Raw genomic sequence first — 22,657 nt, 5'->3', positions numbered from 1 at the left:
TTTTCATTATACTGTAGGTCTTTTTAATTACTAAGTGAAGAAGGGGACCACCTGATACCGCCTCTGCACATTCATTCCCATCTGAAGCACATGCACACACAGAAAAAAGACACATGTGTATACACACGCTCTCTGCACCCCCTCCTCTCCTGTCTCCCCTTTCAGTCTCACACCTCACAAACCATATTCTCCTCACATTTACACATTGTTGAGCCTGCTGTGTTGCGTAGGCTGTGCGTCATTCGGGTCCAAACACATCTGAAGGACAGGTGATTTGTGATAAGAGGCCTAGCACAGACAGAATTTCACAGCTTTGGGTCGCTCTCTTGGGCACCATCGTGATTTGACGGTCACGCTTAAGTGGATCATTACAGCGCGCAATCATGGGTGTGATACGTGAGCTGAAAAGCGTGACGTTTTTAGGGAAAAGTCGAAGTGGGGGTGAATGAGAATGGAGTAAAAAGACAAGGAAGAAAATGACATTGGAATTCTTTTTCTCTTTCAAGTTATCTGCTTTTAAAAGAATTAAATTTCTCATTTGAAGGTTTGTTGTATTTACCCTTTATTTTATCAAAATGTACATGAATAAACTACAACAAAGGACTACATTAAAGAAGACATCAAAATGGGCAGCAATAACAGGGGTCAACAACTGAACACACACCCAACCCAGCCCCCAGCCCACCCCATTAACACCCCCAGTGCAGTGAGATAAAGACATGCCAATGATGTCTCACATTTAGGCACTTGATTTCCCTACCAAACCATCTTTGGTCATAGTTGCTGTTGCACGGCTTTAAACTTAGATTCAAACAAGTTTGAAGTGGATTTGAACTTGTTCCATGTTGATTCTGGATGCTGATTCATGCAAACAGGAGTCGTACAAGTTTAAACGGAAATCCTTTCGGTTAAGGCAGATTGCTCTTTATCTGCCAGGTTTAGAGATGACCCAAAGATGGTTATAGCCTGACCACCTCCATAGAGTAAACTTTAGCATTAAATAAATCAGAACACTAGATGGTACAGTTCTTCACATGATTATAGAAAGGACTCCACAAGGGAAAGGAATCAAGCACTACATCTTAACACAGTTTACCTGAAAACAATGCAGTGTATTCACACACAATGTTCTGTAATCAATATGCTGTACAGTCTATTGCAAAGGCATTGTTGTTGGTATTTTCTTAAGAACTACCAGTCTTTTTACCACCGAGTATTATCTTGGAAAGTCTTGCAAAAATAGATCAATTTTTTATTAAATTAAAAGCCTTTGCTTTGACTTCGGGATGTGATTTATATATGTAGCTACTCATGCGTTGTCTAACTTTGTGTGCATACAGTAGACTGTACGTATGTTTGTGTCTATGTACTGTGTGTGTGTGTGTGTGTGTGTGTGTGTGTGTGTGTGTCAGAGTGTGTGTGTGTGCATGCATGTGTGTATTTTGACAAAAGTACTGTACACACTGGTAGACTTATCCCTCTGTATTTTTTTTTTAGAATACACCCCTTCAGTAAAGGAATAACAAAGTTACATTTAACTGTTTAAGAAGCATAGTAGCCACACAGTATTTGGCAGTGAGAGAACAGTCCTAATTTATCCATGCACAATATCAACCACAGGCAAGGTCCACATTCTGAACAAACCCATTAAGAACAACACAGTAAGAACATGAAAAGAGTGTACAATAATTCAAGAACCTGGAAGTGACTGTTTCTGTGTGTGCGTGTGTGTGTGTGTGTGTGTGTGTGTGTGTCTATGCATGTGTGTGAATGTCAACAGCACAGTTGGTTTCCCGGGGAGACCAAAGGGCTATGACTCATGCAGTGCATACAGCATTTTCTGGAATTTTAACAATATCGGAAGAATTATTATTTTCCCACAAAGCCCAGATAATTACATATAATCATGTTAGAACCTTACAGAGTACTCGGGGAGTTTACTGTAAAAAACCCACTCAATCCCACCCCCACAGGTCTATTATAGACCAAACAGTTTATCCCTGGATTATATTTCCATTCTCCAGCTCTTTCATCATGGCAAGCACCTCTTGCTCTATTGTGTGTTTTGTGTAATTAAGTATGTGTGTTTTAGACTAGTCCAGTCTGTGTGTGCAGGTGTAAGGGGTACGGTTGGTAAAGGAGAGTTGATCCCCCTTGGGGTATGTAGTAGCTGCAGTAGCTGGGCTCTGTTATATAGGGGGCGCTGTGCTCGGCAAGGTACGGGGCAGGCTGGTAGAAGCATGTCACATGGTCTGTGTTGGGGATAATGTTCTGCTCTCCTAGAACCTTCAGCGCCAGCACTGTGATCATGTTAAGTGTCTGACGCCTCTCATGTCCCATCAGACACACTGTGCTGTCGTCTACCACACGACGCAGCGTCATCAGGTACTGGTACTTGCTTCTCTCCTCACCGATGAAGTGGTTCTTCAAGTAGGACAGGATCTTCCTCTGTTGCTCCTGCACATCAGGGAAATCTATGAAAAAGCGTGAGCACATATAGCGCTCCAGTGTCTTTATCTGAGTCTCACTGGCTGGTCGATAGTCCCTGACCAACAGGTTGCTGTATTTCAACAAGCCGCCACCTCGGATCTCTTCAGGGTTCCTTGTAGCAATTAGGCGATAGCGCAGGTGGTCCATTGCTGCCTCAAAGTCGCCGTACATGCTCTCTGCCAGGACCTCAACGGCAGGGACAGAGCCAGATGCCCGAGGAGCGTTGCTCTGTTCAGGCATGTCTGCAGTTACTGTGTGGGCCTCTTTGTTCTCAGACATGGAGCTGGATGCCTCATCGGCTTTTGGAGGGGCAGATTCCCCTGGGCCGTCAGACTGATGGTGAGGCAGCACATGTGAGGTGGAGCTCGGGATTGTGATTGGAAAAGAGACAGGCTCTGCAACCCGAGGCAACGATGAGATATAATCTTGTTCCTTTTTATCCTCCAACTGTAGGAGAGGAACTCCTTGCTGAGGGGAGGGCTCTTTAATGTGTTCCTCGCCGTCTGTGTTAAGTATCAAAGGCTCTATGTCTGAAGATACCTGAGGTACGAGATCCTCTGACTCCACTGGTGGAGTGAGACAGAGGAGGGGAGGGCTGAGGCTGGGGGAAGGGGGGGTAAGACACAGAGGAGGAGGGCTGAGGCTAAGCATAGGAGGGGTGAGATAAGGGGGTGAGCTGAGGCAGGACGAGGTAGGGCTGAAACTCAAGGGTGGAGAGCCAAAGCTGGTAGTTGGGTTGACAGTGCTCAGCATTGGAGATGAGAGGCTGTGAGAGGGAGTGGTCAGACATGGGGGAGGGCTGAGGCTGGGGGGTGAGGGAGTGAAGCAAGGAGGGGAGAGACTAAGTACGGGAGGGGTTATACAGGAAACGGGAGGGGTGACACAGTCGGAAGAGGGAGGTGAACTGAGTGTGGTCTCTTGTGGGCTGCTGTTTGACTGATCCATCATTTTGGTCCGAAATCCTCTGTTATCATCTTCATCACTGAGCCCAGTTTCTGAGGTATGTGCGGGTTCTTGGGTGTTTGAGCTGGATGTATCAGAGTGTAAAACTAATGTGTCCAGAGAGTCAGGAGGCTCTGATTGTTTGGGTGGAGAGGCAGTTTCTCTAGGGGAGGACTGGCTTTGCTGATCCAAAGCCACAGGTGGTGTCTCTTTCAGGCTCTGAATAGTTGTCTCGCATGAACCCTCTGTGACTAACTGACAGGCTGATGGCTCTTGAGGTAAAGCAGATGTGGGATCCACAGCAGTGGTGGACATTATATCAGGGGCTGGATCGGGAGCTGAGGTAAGGTCTAGGTTTGACGCAAGGTTAGTGGAGGGGTTGGGCTCAGGCCCAGGGTTTGTTTTAGTCGAGATGATAGTTGGTGTAGGGTCTAAACTGGTAGCTTTAATGGGACAGGTCTTAACATTCGGCTTTGGGTCAAAGGCTATATCAGGTTCAGGGCTAAGACAGGGATTTGGATCTAGACAGGAAGCTGTGGCAGGATCACTTTCAGACACTGCACTAGGGTAAGGATTGGGGGTAACCTTCCTACACATCCTCCGAGGGGGTTTAGGAGAGGAGTGTTTGAGCACCACCATATGGGAAAGTCTATCTGAGGCCTTACAAGAAGGAGGACTGGAGGTCTTTTTGTCAGAAACAAGGCTGGGTGGTGCAGGTAAAATGTCCTGAGTATCTGGAGGGTTAACGGCATCAAGTATGTGAGGCGATTTTTCTGAGTTATCTGTATGTAGTGTGCTGTGAACCTCCAGTTTATCCTGGGTGCCAGTAGGCTGTGTGTTGTGAAGTGTGAGAGATATGGAAGAGGTGGAGCAGAAAGAATCAATACCCTGTGTGTCCTCTGTGTGTTTTGCTTCTGATGCTAAACTCTCTTCTGTCATTTGACTTATTTCTGTGTCAATCTTCCTCTCTGCTTGTATCTGCTCCCCTGTCTCCGTTTCTACTTTGCTTTCATCTGACAACTGGTTCTCTATCTTTGCATGTGAAGATGTGCCACTGTCTGGAGAGGACATTAGTTGTGTTTTATCTTTTTCATTGATCCTCTGATCCTCACTCAAACACTTAGAGAAGTCTGTTTTGTCAGAGTGCTCTTTACTATGGGAGTCTTCTGCCAGGTTTAGGGACTCTGTTTGGGTTGGGTTTGAGGTTTTTGGCAACTCAGTCTGTCCCATTGGCTCAATGGGTTCTTTCTGTTCAACAGGGGGATTTGTTTGATTTGCTGGCTTTTTACCATCACAGGGCTCGATTTGCTCTGACTGCTCTACCTTTGTTGAGCATTTGGTCGTGTCCAAGACCTCTGGCTCATGTTTGAGTTCAATCTGAGTTGACGGTTCAGCTTTCTCTGAGGTTTGTTTCTCTCCTGACAACAGGTTTAGAGAAGTCTGGTCAGAGAGGTTTGTCTCATTGAAGTTTTCTCTGTGTTCTTCAATCTCTGTCTGTGTTTTGTCCTTGTTGTCTGATTCCGCTGTGGAGTGTTTTGTCTGGTTTGAATGTTGAGTTTGTTGTGAGAGTTCAGTCTGGGGTTCCTTTTTATGCACACCTTCTCTCTGCTCTGCCTGGCTGAGCTCAGCCCCTAAACTGGATGAGTCCCTACCAGTGGACATTTCTGTTTCTGCAGCAGTGGCCTGTTTAAGCAGAGAGGGAGAATCTTTACTCTGATTCCCTGCGGGCTGGTCCTTGAGATCAACAGTATTCTTTTTGTGCTGTGACTCCTGCTGCATGTAGGACTCAAGCAGACGATCCAGAATGATCTGAAAGGAGTCAACGCTGAACTCAAACTGCCGCCTCAGTGCGCTCACAAACTTGAGCTCCAGATTTTTGCCGCTGTTGTTTGAGAGGGAGATGAGGCTCCAGCGGTCGTGTTCATTGAAGACCTTGACCATCTTCTGGACGTAGGCCTCCTTCATTGTGGCACTGCTGATTCTCTCTCTGTTGACCCCAGCTGGTAGGCAGTCCAGCAAGCAGCCCAGCACTGACTCTTTGATCACCTGGAAGGAGAATAGGTCAACAACATGACAGCTACAACTAATGACTGCAATCTGAGTGCAATATTGCTTGCATTATTGAACTGTGTGCAGTTTAATGTATAAAGCAGTTAAACATATTAAAATCAATACTAGTGATTCAGACTTATTGTAAAATGTTCTAAAATTGAATTATATAATATTACAATAATGTCATTATCAATATGAAACCACAAGAATCAATACTGCATCCTGCCAGAGACACTAGAGATTCAGTGCCATCAAAGATAATACAGCAGAGTAAATGCTGGTTAATGCAGGGGCTTGTACTCCAGCATTCATTGCTCATTACACTGACCTGCTTCCTTTCTTAATTAGAGTAATCAGTGTGCAGTGTCAGTCATACCTGGAACTCCTCCTGACTGGGCAACTCCACTCCAAAGATGATGTCCAGGTCCTTGTAGCTGGTTCCGTTGTCTCGGACTAGGACGTGGCTGGCTGTTGAGCCGTTCAGACGGACATCTCTTACTGTGATTCCCTGCTTCTGCAGTCTGGCCCGTACAGCTATGATGATGTCATGAGGACGAAGCTCCAGTGTGGGGAAGTTCCCCCGGCCGTGGATCGGAACTACGTCCGACAGAACCTGATGGAGAACTTCCACCTGCTCAGCATTCAGGCTGTGGAACCGCTGACTGGATTTGTTTTCAGACATGCTGCTGCCCTGAAGGGAGGGATAGAGGACAACAATAAGAGTTTATTACTTCCTAACAAAATGTGCTTAACTAAATGTGTTTAACTCTCCCTCTCCATCTCTCTTTCTCTCTCTCTCACACACACTTAGCACTCACTCACACTCATATGCACACTCCCTGTTAGTCTGCTGTCTGCAAGTCACAGCTTGGCTGACAGCTTTTCCACAATGCTAATGTAACTGCTGTGTTGACAGGCTGACACATGGAGTGATGCTTTGCATATACTGCTCAACCAGATCACAACTAATTAAGGACAAGTGTTTCACTAGGATCTGTAACACATTACAGGATTTACTATGCTAGAGAAGTATCACATTATTAGTACCTTTATTTACACCCCATCTCAGTCTGAAACAATAAATGAATCAAAGTGCAATCCAGTGTTTTTATAAACTTTACACAGAACAGACACATTAAAATCATACTAATGTTAATGTGTAAGATAAAATAAAAATTATAATGTGTATATATATACAGGCAGACTTAATCTTTGTTTATTGATTGTTTCCACCGGAGGAGCAAGGGTTAAGCTGAATGAGTCATCACCGGCAGACTGCATTAATCACACCAACGTCACTAATTAAAGACACACATCTGTTTTTGTGTCCGTGTGTGCAGCACATGATGTGTAAACACTACAAACAATCATTCTCCAAGTGAGTGCACACAAGCTAATTTTTTTTTATTTTTATAACACCTTTGTAAAATGGAACATAAACTGGAACAAAGTGGGATTTAATATCAGCCAATTAATCTTGTTTGGTTGCCACATGTGTAATCCTCCTGGCAGTTACGCACGCAACCTCTGCATCCAGACTCTATCAATCAATCTCTACAAACTAGACACATTTTCAATAAGCCAAACAACATTTGCCTAACCATGTAAGCCAGGAAAGTCTTGGTTATGTGATTGAGTGTGTGATTATGGGCGCCCGTCAAAGTGTTTCAGGGAGTGGGTGCTTGTGTTTGAGTGTGCAATTGTGGTTCATAGCAGCCCATTATGATCTATTGTTTGCTTTAATCAATAGTTGTCACTCAGTGCTACAGCTGAATGCCGCTGATTGCTATGATTTGTCAATACTAGGAGGGTAAACATTGGGATACTAATGAGCAGTAATGGGATGCTTTCTGGTACTCGTTTGTCAGACATCAGAGGGTTATAGTCTGTAATAACCACAAACAATTTATAATAGGGAGTGTTTATAAATCTAATCCGTGTAGCAGTATTTCAACAAAAATGAAAAGCACTTTATCCCATTACAACTGTATTACAACAAATACTACATTTGAAAAAAAAGGTGCTGAGGCAACCTGTCTGCCCGTTCAAAAAGAAGAGCTGAGTATGCTTACCAGAGGACAAAGTTGAGTCTGAGAACATTAAGCTCCAGCTAAAAAAACTGCTGTGGATGAGACATCTGTCTGAGCCCCACATCAACGAGCTTCAAGTTGCAGGAAATAGAAACAGAAACCACGCACCAGAGGCAATAAATACTGTCCTAGATATTGACACTGATCATATATACACGGAAACAATGTGTTGAGGAGGCAGAGAGGCACTGCAGGACTGTTTTCCAGCTGGCCCCTGTATCTCCCCCTCCCCTTTCGCACTCTTCTGCAAACTTGCAGCCTGAGTGACTCATCCAGGCGTATCAGCTCAGCTCGCACATAATCTATGGCCACTGAAAGCCCAACAAATCCGAGGGTCTCATACACACCGGACTAAATCCAAAACAAACAAAAGCAATAATGTTCTCTCAACTTAGGCTGCTGTCTTGGGTATAAAAACTGCAAAGCGGCAGACAGGAAAGCAAACAATTATGTCCTAACAGAACTGAGTGTTTTTTTTAGTTGTACACTGTAATGTAAATACCCTTACTTGAAGAATTATAATCCCATAAACTATGCGTAATACTGAAATAGCAGGTAACAACTCAATAATTGCTGTGTAACCCTGCAAAATGTAAATGCGATTACTATTGACCATGAACTGATATTAAATATATACAAGGTATGTAAAGGAAACTGCTAAAATTCTACTCTGAAATGGTTTTCTAGTGGTCTCCACATAACATTACCACACAGTCTCCTCATGTTTCACAGTCCATCACTACCTAAAATGTACTGGAAACGACCCAGAGCCCTGTTGAGTTTCCTTCTGCCCTGCAGGTCTTCACTCTAATCATGCACTTTACACCTGAGATGCCAGGTGAAGGTAATTAACAGCAATTAAATACCTGGCAGGATAAAGGGCAGAAGTGCTTCTGACTACTACAGGATTAAAAGCACATTAGATACCGGTGTATATGTAGTGGATAGGGTCCATGCGGCCACACCAAAAAGTGAATTAACCAACTTCACAGAGCTGATGGGTCTTACCTGTTGCTGTGATATTTGAGGGAGCGACTGGCTCCCGGTCTGACAGCGGGATTAAACCTTCCACCGAGCTTCAGGTCCGGAGAGTTTGCGTGTCTTGTACGAGGGTTTGTTTTTCTTTTAAAGTCACTACCCACTCCCGGTTAGACTCTGTGCTGATGCAGCTCTGTCCCTTACAAGGCATGTGAGGCGAGAATCTGTGCTCGAGTTCATTCGGGCGCTGTCCAGGAGGCGCGTGGTGCTGAAATGAAGACTGAAATGAGTCCTCGCGCTCTTGTTTTCTCCTCCGGCCGCCCGGAGCGTAACGCAGTTTCCATAGCGACCTGCCGTCATTCAGTTATGACTGGGGAGTGTGTGTGTGTGTGTGAGTGTGTGTGTACGCCAGGTATTCCTCATGCTGTGGGGACATAAATCTGTTTACACCAGTGGTTCTCAAACTTTTTCACGTCAATGACCGCTAAACTGACAAAAAATTAGACCACGGACCAAGATTTTTGCTTGTAGATGTTTTATTACAGAAAGTGTATGAAACCCATGGACAAAATAATCATACATGCTGTCATTGTGTTGCTTATGGATGGAATTATAATGAAAATAAATTATTCCCCTTTTTGCTGATGACCCCCTGGAACCTCCTCAAGGACCCTTGGGGGTCCCCGGACCCCACTTTGAGAACCATTGGTTTACACAGTCATATTGTGGAGACTTGCCTCCCTTATGGGGTTAGGCATGTGGTAGTTATGGTTAAGCTTAGGATAAGTCTCCATGCAATGAATGTAAGTCAGTGGCATGTCCTCTGATGGAGTTGTGTGTTGTGGTGGTGGTGAGGCGGGTGGCGTTAACAGGTGTCAGGGATAATAATAATAATAATAATAATAATAACTGTATTTATATAGAACTAAACAAGTTACAAAGTGCTTTACAAAGACATAAATGCAAGAGAAATTAACAGATAAATAATAAATAAAAGTAGAATTGATACACTATTAATAATAAGTGAGGTATGAATAATTAAAACAGAGGAAAAACAAAAGAATAACTGATACAAGAGAAAGAAATTCTGAAAAAGTGCGTTTTAAGGGAGATTTAAAGATATTGTACTTCCTGAATGAATGAGACTCTCATGGTTATTATACCAGTTACAGCAGTTTTTATGTGTGCCTGCTCTGGTGTGTTTGTCGTATAACTGGGAGCTAAAATACACAGCATTTACAGTGTAATTTTGTAATGGTTGAAGTTGAGGTCAGGACTTCTTTGTTTGGGTGGTGCAGCTATAGCTCAAACCTCAGAGGACCTGTGCTAAAAGTAGCCAACTGAACATGTGGTTTTATAAGGAACATCTTTAAAACACGTGTCATTCACTTCTTCACTCTCACTCACACACATCATTATATCCAGTGTGTCCATAATACGGAGTATGACTCATCCGTGCTGCTCCCTCCCCCTCTGACCCAGCCGATAATCCCACCCAACCCCAGCCCCCTTTCGGCCGGCCGGTGCACGCATAAACACACAAACCACTTTCTATACTACGGTATGTCTTCGCCATCAAAGATCCTTTTCTCTCCCCATCGCTGCGATTCCTGGACGCCAGTTTCATCTCTTCAACGCCAACCAGCCTAAATCCCTGTATGCTGCCGTCAGCTCACAGACATGCAGAACCAGACTAATAAAACCTCTAAATAAACTGCGAGACAGATGTTACAAACTCGTTGCAGCATAAGAAATGAAGTGGGAAAAACACATGATTTAAAAACCGTTAAGGAAAACGGTGAGTTGCTCTGTAGAAAAGGTCAATTTACTCCCTCACAAGAAAAAAAAGCACAAATGACGTCACTAGACGTGTACCACAACCTACCGATATACGGCGGGTACAAACTATTTATAGCCTCTGGATGGAACTTGTCCGCGCTCGTCCACTTCTCGAACAGTCGTGACGTAGCAGGCGCGAGCACGCCATGCAAAATCGTGACCGTGTGCGTGACGACGGTGAAAGGTAGCCAGGAGTGTCAGCGACTGTCTTCAAAGATAAAGATGAGTCAAGATAGTTCACGCACCTGTTCCAACCATGCTTCCAGACTGAAGTTGTTTTCTTTCTTTCTTTTATGTTGTTGTTGTTGTTTCCAAAACTTTCTTTATTTACAACACAGAGGTATTGTCAGTTGTCAAAACAGTAAAACAGTAAAGCAGTAAAAGGCAAGCCAGAGGAGTCCAAAGTCATTTCATTGTGAGTCCATTTAGAGTTCACATAAAATGTACTTCCTATAAAATGCTGAAAGTCTTTGTAGCTTTTCTGTTCTTCACATTTTCGATTAAAGTACCGTACTACTGTTTGAGTTCAACAACAAACTGTTAGCCCTTCTGTTAGCCAGTAGGGCTAACACAAGGTAATAATAGTTACGTTTATGATATAAAAACAGCTCCATTATGAGGGAAATTTCCGTCTACGCCACACAGAAGCAATTCTTTCTCAAAACGCTTTTAACTGTTTACACAAATCTATGCCTGGATAAATTACAAAGGCTCTGTCACAGGAAAAAAAGACAATCTTTCTAACTGCGACATAAACCCCACTCCACCACTCTGAGCAAAACCGGAAGTAGGCACAAGTGAAGCATCTCGCTTCACTACAGTTGCGGATGTAGCCTGAAGAAATCAAAACAACTGTGGGAAATAATCGGCTGGCTGGATGCTACTCTGTATCTACACTTAACCAGACCGAGTATTTGTCTTAGAAAGAGACTTTCACCATGTCGAACATGGACAGTATCCTTTCCTGTGAAGTCTAATACACATAACGTTAGATACAGTTAGCTAGCAGTAGCAGTAGTGAGCCAAATATCAACTGGGTTTGGTGCAGTCCCCTGCATGTTTTGCCCAGTCACTCTATGATGGGCGAACAGAATGGCAGTTTAGCTTTAGTAGTAGTAGTTTAGCTATTAGCTTAACTAATTATATGGCACTTTGGTTGAATTTTCACTTGTTTGTCGTATGTGACGTTATTATAACTGGGTTAGGTGGAATTAGCCGGGTAATATATTCTCCATTTCCCATCCCTTGACGACCCCTACAGAGCACTTGTTCAACCTCAAGTTTGCTGCCAAGGAGCTACAGCGCAACTCCAAGAAGTGTGACAAAGAGGAAAAGGCAGAAAAAGCCAAAGTGAAGCAGGTGGGCTTGTTAAATCGCGGATTTACCAGAAATGAGGATCCAGGAACAAGCTGGGTTTCAGAACAGCTAGCCTGTATGTGTATGAACTCCTGTTTCCTCTGTTTCTGCAGGCTATCCAGAAAGGTAATATGGAGGCAAGCAGGATTCATGCAGAGAATGCCATCCGTCAGAAGAACCAGTCCATTAACTTCTTGAGGATGAGTGCCCGTGTGGATGCTGTGGCATCCAGAGTCCAGACTGCTGTGACTATGAACCAGGTCAGGATAGCAGGTTAATGGTTTGTAGAAGACATGCCTTTTTTTCTGATGTTACAGCACAAACATGACAACCAGTGGAGACTGGTGAAGACTTATAACCTTACCTACCTAATGCAGCCACACATCCACCTTTCAACATATTGTCAGCTCATTTTAAGCCTCTGCTGTGGTTAAAAACATGGCTTTTATTTGATAGTATTTATACTGGTATAAATGTTACACTACTGTAGTAGACAGTGGTGTTCAAACTTAACAGATCTTTACTGTGCATGTAGTTTTCTAAGTATCATTTCCACATTTCCCATATTGTGGGTCGTGATGAGCTACAGTTTGCAACCATTTCAGCATATTAAGTCTTTTAAATGTGCTCTATCACTTTTAGATTCATGCTGTCAGAAGCCCTACACAAAGGAGACAGAGACAGTCTGAGTGTGTGAAAAAGGCACGCAGACATGCAAACAAAAAGCCACCAATTAAAGAAACTGTCATTATATGTTCTACAGACTGTACACCATTAGCTTCTCACTCTTATGAGAGTGACAGCCACTTTTAAATTGCTTTAGCCTAGAATCATAATAAGTATTACATGATTTCATATAATTGTGTTTGTAGAAATGGTAGGGGAGTGTGATAGTATAGCTGGAAAAACACTAATACTACTACTACCTGTATGTGTTGTTTTAATGCTGCTGCCTAATAAAACAGCCTTTATAATAAACCCCTCTCATAATCATAACCTGGTGGGCTATAGGTAGATTTGTGTTGACTAAATTCTTAATTCCTAAAAAGGAACATCTACACATCTACACACAAATATGAGAGGCTGTTACAAATGATCTGGTTAAAAAGGTAAAAGTGACACCTAGTGGAGATATGAGGAAACAACACATGAGGCTTTGCCTTGTCCACAGCCAGCCAACTGTCTGAATTAAAATACCCCAATCCTGTTTTCAATCACAAAAAATTAGACTGTTAGAAAGTGAGGAACCTGCAGAAGGCTTTAACATTTCTATATTTATGTGTTTCTTGCCCAGGTATCTAAATCCATGTCTGGAGTGGTCAAGTCTATGGATGCTACACTGAAAAGCATGAACCTAGAGAAGGTAAAAAGTTATCCCGTATACATGAGCACAGACATACACACACGTGCACAAATAAATCTCAACACAGAATTAAGAAAAAGTTTAATTTCTGTGTCCATCTTTTCTCTGTAGATCTCTGCATTAATGGACAAGTTTGAAAATCAGTTTGAAACTCTTGACGTGCAGACAGCTCAGATGGAAGACACAATGGGCAACACCACCACTCTGACAACACCTCAGGTAACAAGCACTGTTGTCTCACAACCAGGGAAACCTTCTGTGTTCCTGTTGCTGTTTATGATGGCAGGTATACGCCAGTAACAATTCAAATATTACTCTCAACACATTTTTTTTTGTTTGCTTGTTTTCCTTCAGAATGAAGTGGATATGCTGTTGCGTGAGATGGCAGATGAAGCAGGGTGAGTACAGCCCATATCTCCAACAATTTGTAACAATTTGAAAACATGAATAATAAATGAATAAATGACAACAGCAAAAACATTAATGGAGGGGAAACATAAATGCAGTGAAGTATGCTTTTCCTCCATTAATTATTAGTTAAAACAGAACTTCAGAACAACAGTCACGCAAAATAAATTGCACAAAAAGCTTTATTTAAATGACTTTCATTTAAAAATCTAGGAATGCACTTCTTTCACTGTTTACAAGGATGTCTTTTAATGTAAAAAGCCCATTAGAATTAATCCTCTGTTTGTGAAGAAGCTCCATTTGTTGATTTTCTTTGCTGCCAAGCAGAAATTATGGTAAAACAATTCCTGTGCTTTCCCCCTTTTTTAGGTTGGATCTTAACCTGGAGCTTCCTTCAGGCCAGACAACCTCACTTGCTTCATCTGTGGCATCAACTGAACAGGTGAAACTCACTGTCTGATCATCATCCTATTGCTTTTTTATGCTGTTTTACACCACAGAACAGAATTCACACATTACCTTTAATGTGTACACGAATCAGTGTCCCCTACTGCTGTAATTTAAATTAGGACACCACTGAAGATCTGTCTTTTGAGTATCAACACTCCTCCTTTAGGATTTAAAGGTGGCTGTTAAAGGTGTGTAGTTTCAAACAGCTGCTGTCATCCATTTGGATGTCTTGAACAGTAGATTCCACTCCCAACTTCATCAAGGACAATAGTGTGACACAGAAGCAGTGTATTTAGCCTTATTTCCTCAAAACAATAACTGTTTGGAACATACTGAGCATACAGATAGACAGTGGGAAAGTGGATTATGTGGCAGGAAGTGTTTGAGTCGTTCCAATGTTTTGATCCTTTTTCCACTGTGAAAACTCACCATTGGAATCCTTTTTAACCAAAACAATTCAAGCTGACCACAACAGCTGCTGTTTCTGAGGGACATTTTGCTGACGATTGTCAAGCTTACAGAGGTTGAGCAATATTCATCATCAGTATCAGTTTAAAGGTGCCACGTGGAGTTTACATGTAAACAAAAAAAAGTTATGGTTACTTTGAGTTTTACTCACCAAAACGCATTGTGTTTATCTTTGAGGTCTATCAAAAGTGCTGAGTGCATTTCCTTCCTCACGAAACACTTACAAAGTATTTTAAATCCTGTATCCATGTTTACTAGCTTGCAGTCTTCTCCATCTTTACTGCTGCATTGCTGAGTTTCCAGGTGCATTACAACCACCTGTAGATCATTGGAATAGTGAGAAACCATTGACAGGAATGTATGTCGCATCTTATGTGTGCATGTGTTGTTTTTATTTTTACCTGACAAAACCTTGATGGGTTTTCTGTGATTTATGCCTTTTTTTTAGCCACTATTACTAAAATGAAAGAAAGATCATTTGGGTTTTTATTGTCATTGTCAACACAGCTTCTCTTGAAAGTTCCTCTCAATAACATCACATATTTCACTCTTAGTTGTCTGTACTAATTTACCTTTGTTGTGTGTTGTGTTGTTATCAGGATGAGCTCTCCCAGAGGCTGTCCAGATTGCGAGACCAGGTGTCATAATGATGCAAGAAAGAAATATTCATGAGGAGGGAGAAGAACAAGGGACGAGGAAGAGACTGGCAGCGAAAAGAGTGAAAGAAAAAAACGGAAAATAAACGCAAAAGACGCCATGCGACTGCAAACTCTGTGTTCCAGGTTTGTCCTCTTCTCTGAATAATAAAGAAGCTGTTTTATAACTGAAAGAGACTGTTATAAGAGAGGAAAAAACAGTCCTGGTAATAACCGCATCACCTTAAATCCTTCTTTAATAAGATTCATTTGCACATTTTTATTTAACATGTATTGTGATTATTTATTATCTCAGCATCCGGACATTACTGTGTTGGCATGCCTCTTTATTTTAAAGTGGTTCTTCGTGGGCAATTTCCCAAAAGCTGCAACATTTCTTGGGCAAATTGTTGAGAAAAAACAGCTGTTAGAGTCTAACAGCTAATACCTCATTCCAAAATAATTATATGTATTAAAGAGCAATATAGTTATTTATTTATTTATTTATTTATTTGTGTATTTATTTGTTTGTCTATTTATTGACTGACTGACTGACTGGATATTGCTAAGAGCATGCTTGTACTGTCACTGTTTTGTGTCTTACCTGCATGACGGAGGATGACAGGACCTCTAGTATTGTTGCCTTGTTACATTATATTTTCTCAAAAAGAGGGCTCACTGTAAATGTTAACCGTTGAGTATGCTTCAAAGAATGCTACATTATTTTTAGTTAGTTTTTTTTATTTTATTTCATGCAGCAGTAACCACTCTTGCCATAGTGGCTCACCACTGCTTGAGGGATTTATTATAAACAGTTACAGGCTCACTGTACTGTATATGCAAAGACAGAAAGTCATTAAAAGAGTTTTTAACATGTTTTGCTTGTCACATTCTTTGTCATCTTATAGCTGGATTATGGTTGAAGCATACATCCACATGCCTCTCCTTTTTCCATCATACCCCTCCTCCTCCTCTCCTCCAACAGGGAACAGATGAGAGGTCAAAGGTGTCACCTGTAGAGGAAGCGGCCTTCTGCCGCTCGCATGCCAGTGCCTCATTACACACACACACATAGTTCACCATATCCCAGGGGGGAGGCGAAACTCAGCTGGGAGCCATTACAGGTGCTGTCTAAGCAGACACAAATATCTATACATGAACACACCCGCAGCCCCGTAGCTGATGAGAGTCCTCCAGAGTGACACTCAGCCACCTCTGACCCTTTTTGTGTCCTTCCTAATTATCATCAGTACACACTCAACTACATTCACAATCATCATCAGTGCCCCCGAACTGACGCGAGCCTCCATTTTGCCCATTACCAGACACTTTGATGAGTGAGTTGTCTGCGGCGAGTTTGAGCACAAATGTGCTTCGTTGGAGTTATCCTAAAAGCACCTCCCATTTGCCGCTCACCCCGGTGATCCAACAGCTGTCAGTCATTTCTGCCATGAGTTAGATCACCTGAAATTAAAATGCCATGTCCCTCCGTTGTCAGAGGAACCACAAAATCTATTTTGTAAGTTTTTGCTTTAAATCTATTTTTAGCCTTCAGAGGCCATCCCTTCTCTTTAAGTATAATTAAAGCCGGGAGAGTCTGTCATGGCATATTTTTCTCTCCACCGTGTGCATCTCAACATATGTGCAGGAATGCTTCCTCCAGATGTGCCAGAGAGGAGGCAGCTCCTGTACGAACGCCACTCTGGGGAAACCTGTGTTTGTATATATATGTGTGTGTGTGTGTTTGTGCGTGTAAGGTGTTGATACCTAGTGACTCTCCCCTCCAGTGCTGTCAACACCTCCTTGTCCTGGTTCCTAGTGGAGGGGTACTTGCAGACAGGCAGGGATCCAGTGGGCAGGTGGTCCTGTCCCTGTGGCGACCTATCTGCCTCTGCGTAGGGGGGAGAACTGCTCACAACCACACGCACGCTGGTTCGGTGAAATTTAAAAAAAATCACTGATTGCAACAAGAGAGATTGGTTTGACGGCTACAAGATTCACACACACACATATAGAATATGTCCAGACAGTTAGCTATGACCGATACATACAGATAGAGTCCATTTTCAATCTCAAGAATGAAACTGAAGATAACTCTATTTACAGATCAGTAATGTCTGAATAATTTCCAAAAAGTTTATTAGAAATAACTAACAATTGTGAGAAAATGGAGACAGTGTTCAACTGGTACATCGTTCATTTCAAATGAACTTAAACTGTCTTTTAATCAGTGCACAGCAGGTCCGGTCTACATGCAGAAATGTGAAATTTGTCTACAGGCAAGCGAACAATTCAACATATATGAAGAATAATATTATATGTAGCCTACTATATAATATATATATATGTACCATATGATATACTGTATATGTAATAATATTTACTTGTGTTTAAATGGAGCAGTTCTTTAAAGGAGATTCCTATTTTCCCTAAAATCAGGACTAAATTGTATAGTCCTTTCCAGGAAACTTTATTAACAGGAAGCTTGAAGAAATTATTAGGAAATTACAGACCTCTAAAATGTAGCGTTACTCACTAAAGGTTCACAAAACTCCTGATGATGAATATTTATATTATATTGAAAGATAAAACTGATCTTCTATAAAAGAGAAAACACTTCTGTAAACAGTTATATATAGCACATATATTTATCATATTGTATGATTTTTTTGTGTTTTATATTGTTTGTAGTATACATTTTAAGTTTAAGTTTCACCCCCTTTTTTTATGTTATTTTGTGTTTCATCAGATGTGAGTGTGGAAAGTAAAGAGACTGATAATCTGTGGCGTTTGAGATGGAAAAGTTTCAGACAATGAGGTAGCACATGCTCTTTTTTTCCTCCTCTCCTCTCCTCGTCTTCTTTCTTCCCCTCAGAAGAAATATTCAATTACTACGCGTGAAGGGTCAGGTCAAACACAGGAAGCCGAGCTGATTGGTTCTACTCGGATATCGATGGGCATGTGTGACCAATCGCTGCTGCCCAGGGCTTTCCCCAGTCTCCATATGCTGCTGTTGCTGCTTATGAGTGTGTGTCTAATCGTTCCAGCTCAAGGCTTTCCCCAGTTTCCACTCACCTCTTGACCATCGCTTCCTGTCAGATGTGTTAACGCTGCTTTTAATCAGTTTTACTGTCTCATGCACATACACACACACACATACACGCGCCAGTACAGCTGGCCCTATCCATCCCTGTTCTCCAGAGCACGCTTCATTAAGATTTAACCAATCTCCTGCTCACACCCTCAGAACCTCTGTCACACACAAACACACACCTGATCCTGCCACCCCTCTCCTCACCCTGTTAACCCCCCCTCCACTTGACCCTCACCTCACCCCATCACCCACTCCGATATCTCTTACAATGAAACAACCCGTGAACATGGACATGTAGCCTTGTCTTTTACTCTTTATTGAGGCTGTCTGCCAGTCTTTGTGTCTGCACTGCATCAGAATATGAGAGCAGTACAGCATGTGAAGCACATTTCCTTTATTGCATTATCGTTATTTCACCTAGAGAACGGTTGCCTCAGGCTAAATCAAACAAATTAGGGCTCTCATTTACCCCATGTGCTGCAAAACTGTAAAAACAGCTCATGCTCCTTCCTTGCTCTGCAGTGCTCTCTTTAGCCAAATTTGGCACAGACATTCATGTTACCCTCAGGGTGAACTGTAAGAGCTTTGATAATCTCTTAATTTTTCATCTAGCGCCATCATCAGGTCAAAATGAGCGTCCAATACTTTGGTTTATGATGCTAAACTAATGACGTAATCTTGTTAATATCTTGCGTGGTTCTTGCTGCTAACCAAAATTTCAAGTCTTGAGTATGAATATGATTTTTAACTTGTGATATATTGTTTTATTTTGCTTAAAAATACACAGAAATGCAATCCAACTTAGAAATAATCATAGTTAAAACATTCATGGTTGCATTTAGTATTAAAACCAAGGGAGAGGCAAACCTTAACCTAGTTATTTCAGATTTAACGTGCTGGAACTACTGTATGTCTCACTTGGCTGGTTGTGTAAGTTAATTCTGGGTTAGGCAGTGAAGATGAAGTGGAAGATGTTTCTGTAGTTGTTGACAAGATGATTGTCTTTTGACAACGAGGGAAACAGGAAGAGAGGAGATCTATTAATAGGATGCCTCTGGAAGTACATTATTATTATACCAATGGATATGACAGAGCTGTGTGAGTGTGTATAGTGATTTGTTTGGAGTGTGTGTGTGTGTGGTGCATATGGTAAAACACTCTGCAGGTCTGCAGTTAGTCACACTCCCGCGTCTCAAATTGAATTAGCGTTGACAGCGCACAGCGCCAGCCGCGTGTATGTGTGTGTGCACTGGGGGCACTAGCTGTTGGCAAGCTGTCTCTGTGTGTGTGTGTGTGTGTGTGTGTGTGTGTGTGTGTGTGAAACAGGAGAGAGACAGGGCCTTCCCCCCTGAAATCAATTAGGCGAGTATAGGTCTATAGTTGTGGGGGTGAGAGGGGCACATCCTGTAGAGGGCAGCCCAGACAGACAGCACCATCTGGGGCAGCAGGCGGGTCGACCCTGGGTTGAGACATGAAAGAAGCGGGGCAGGGATAAGAGGAGAGGAGAGTACAGGCCAGCGCTAAATCATTCTTTTCTCTCCACTCTGTACCCTCACCCCATCCCCTCGTCTGCCATCCGATACATCAGCCACGGAGCATCATTCACACTCAATCACTCTTCATCTCTTTTCTTACTCTCCCCTCTCTATGTATCTGTCCCAGGAGTGATAACCTGTCATACACAGGAAGCAAAAAGAGGTAAGAACGATCTATCCCTCTGTCAGAGATAGGGGGAAAGAGAAAAAGAATATCTCACATCTCTTGTTCCAAAAGGGTTGATTTATAGGTTTGTATTAAATAAAACCAATGCCAGAGAGCGCCTCTCTCTTTCTCTCTCTCACACATACACATACATACACACATACACGTGCACCTGTGGGATCCCCCTTTGGTCTATCAGATGGAGGAAGGAATTAGCACACACACTCTCTTTTAGGGGGAGGAATGGCCCCTCATGATGGACAGGCTGGGTCAGAGTGTGCGTTGTGTTTGTTGGTCATAAGCTGAGTGCTGACAGCCCTTTTCCAGCCACCCTGTGCTCAGACACACAGCTCCATTGATGACAAAACACATGACTGAACAAGAAAGGGTAAAGTAATTAAATTACATGAACCATGGCCATGGTAAAACATGCTCATTGTGAGATGGCAATGCTGAAATACAGGCACATATATACAACACTACAATTCTCAAGTTAGTATGGCACCGGTAGATCCTTTACTTAAGTAACAGAAGCAATACCACCAAGTAAAATTACAAGTAATTGAGTCATTCCATGAAAACTGTTAAGTTTGGGTCCATTATAATACTGTCAATATTGTTTTCAGTGGCTGAAGACACTAATTCAAGTGAACCTATTAACATGAAGTAAAATAAAATTACATTTTTATTTTTTTTAAATTGTTTTCTGTTAAACTATAGTCATTTTGTCATGTCTGTTCTTACAATTTGGTAACACTCAATAAATATTGCATAAATCTCTGACTTTTTTGTTTTTAGGAGCATAAAGACTTCCCTCTTGATTGGAAATGTGTTTATCATATAAAAAAAATACATATTTTAGTTAAAATAGCAGGATTTATGTATGTCCATAAGTTTCATGTTCTGCCCCGTCACACTAATGTATTTCTGCACCAAAATACTGTGCTGTTCCTTTAAGTGACATCACTAAGAGGAAATGACATCATTTCAGAGTTAGAAGAAGAAAAATTCAAATGTTGGTGAGTTTTGATTTTCTTTTAGAACATTTTTTGGTAGATTTTTCTTTCAAAACCCTCTCTGTCAAGCATAGCATATCCACCCCATCACTCAAAAAACATGGCGAAAACAATTTCTTAATTAAAATTTTCAAAATGTATTTGTATAAAACATGATATTTTCATTTAGCTGCATGCTAAGTGTGGTGTTAGCTTTGACCAGAGAGAATTTCGACCATATTACTTTGAATCTGTCCACCGTGTCAAAGGCTTTAGTGTAAAATTAAATAATAAAAAAAAAGAATTAGTGCCTGAGCTTGAAAAATATGTTTTATTGCAGGTCTAACATATTCTTCATGTTATAAAATACAAAATTCTACATTTGGTTATGATCAAAAATCTTAGAATTCCAAGGTTCAATCTGAAGAGTTTCTGAGGAATGACCCAATTACTTACCAAATTGCAAGGAGGAGTATGTAACTGATAACAGTTACATCTTACTAGAAGTAAGACTATAGTCTTATATGACTACAGTCATGTAAGAATAAAAGTACTCATTATACAGTCACAAAGGCCCGTGTAAATGTTATATTATGATAGAGCTGCAACATTTATTGAATAATCATTTTAGCAATTTTTTAAGCAAAAATGCTAAACGTTAGTTTGTTCCAGCTTCTCAAATGTGGTGATTTTATGCTTTTCTATGTCATACATAATGGTAAACTAAATATCTGGGTTTTGGACTGTTGGTTGAACAAAACAGAACATATGAAGACATCACCTTTGACTCTGGGAAATTGTAATGGACATTTTTCACTATTTTCTGACATGATTAATTTTATTTAAAAGTAAATAATCAGCAGATTAACTGATAATAAAAATAATCGTTAATTGCATCCCTATATTATTATATATATGATCAGATCATGAATTATTCATGAGTTAACATATCATTTAAATTCTGTAACTCATTGAGGTTTTTAAATATTTTGAGTAATGTTTAGTGCTTTAATTAATTGTATAATAATGCATCAGATTTTATATGCTTGTTATATGTTTTAAAATAATAGCAATTTAATCTGCAAATTAACACATAACTATAGGTGTCAAACAGTGGTGGAAGAAGTATTCAGATCATGTATAAGTAAGAGTAGCAATACTACAATGTAGATATACTCTAAAAGTACAGCGGTAAATAAAGCGTACTTAAAGTGTAGCAGTTTTGCTGTGCAAAGAAAAACAAGTTTCTCAATATTTGATGTGAAATTATTTAGGAAAACTTCCTTAATGGATTCATAAAATCCTCCTCCTTCTTAAGATAAATAAACCATTTAAAAACCCACTGGACTAGCTAAAAACGCATCGTCACACAGCTGAAAACAATTGAATGTGTTGGAAACCTGATGTTTTGGAGATACGTGGTTTTCATAGAACCGCTATGAAAAGTAAAAGCATTTATTATCCTGAATGTATCCTGCCAGTGAAAACATAACTTTAATATGGTTGCTGTGGATGTTTTTAACTACTTTATGTACTTTTGGGTAGTTTATTATTGATCCAGTGCATCTTAATCTGAAAAGAAACCAGTCACTATGGCTGTGAAATAAATATAATGGAGTAAAAGGGGCAGTATTTCCCCATGAAATGTAATGAGGTAGAAGGATAAAGTAACATAACATTGAAAAACCTCCAAATTGTTCTTAAGGACATTGATAACTTTCCACAAATGTAGGATGGTAGTGTTTTGTTTGAATCTATTACACAGATCAGAGACATGCCTGTAATTCATGAACACA

General features: G+C 41.2%; 2 protein-coding genes across 3 annotated transcripts; one reads left to right on the top strand and one right to left on the bottom strand.

Annotated features, from left to right (window-relative positions):
- Positions 1-692: 692 nt before the first annotated feature.
- Positions 693-8,862, bottom strand: LOC137189072 (proteoglycan 4). Of its 2 annotated transcripts, XM_067598721.1 has the most exons (3): positions 8,583-8,862; positions 5,861-6,175; positions 693-5,478 (listed from the first exon to the last, which is right to left on the bottom strand). In XM_067598721.1, exons 2-3 carry the CDS (start codon positions 6,164-6,166, stop codon positions 2,089-2,091), a joined length of 3,696 nt encoding a protein of 1,231 aa, XP_067454822.1. In that variant the 5' UTR covers positions 6,167-6,175; positions 8,583-8,862; the 3' UTR covers positions 693-2,088. The 2 variants fall into 2 exon arrangements, with proteins under 2 accessions (XP_067454822.1, XP_067454823.1); XM_067598722.1 differs by lacking the exon at positions 8,583-8,862 and having other exon boundaries at positions 5,861-6,438.
- A 2,267-nt stretch (positions 8,863-11,129) lies between these two features.
- Positions 11,130-15,948, top strand: LOC137189071 (charged multivesicular body protein 1b-like). The gene is made up of 8 exons (XM_067598720.1): positions 11,130-11,345; positions 11,653-11,750; positions 11,861-12,007; positions 13,042-13,110; positions 13,222-13,329; positions 13,465-13,508; positions 13,888-13,960; positions 15,036-15,948. The coding sequence occupies exons 1-8, from the start codon at positions 11,330-11,332 to the stop codon at positions 15,081-15,083; spliced, it is 603 nt and encodes a 200-aa protein (XP_067454821.1). The 5' UTR covers positions 11,130-11,329; the 3' UTR covers positions 15,084-15,948.
- Positions 15,949-22,657: the final 6,709 nt, after the last annotated feature.

The sequence above is a fragment of the Thunnus thynnus genome, chromosome 9 (assembly GCF_963924715.1).
Source record: "Thunnus thynnus chromosome 9, fThuThy2.1, whole genome shotgun sequence".
In the NCBI taxonomy this organism is placed as follows: Eukaryota; Metazoa; Chordata; class Actinopteri; order Scombriformes; family Scombridae; genus Thunnus; species Thunnus thynnus.
The sequence above is the reverse complement of the archived record's forward strand: the minus strand, read 5'-3'. Positions and strand labels throughout refer to the sequence as shown.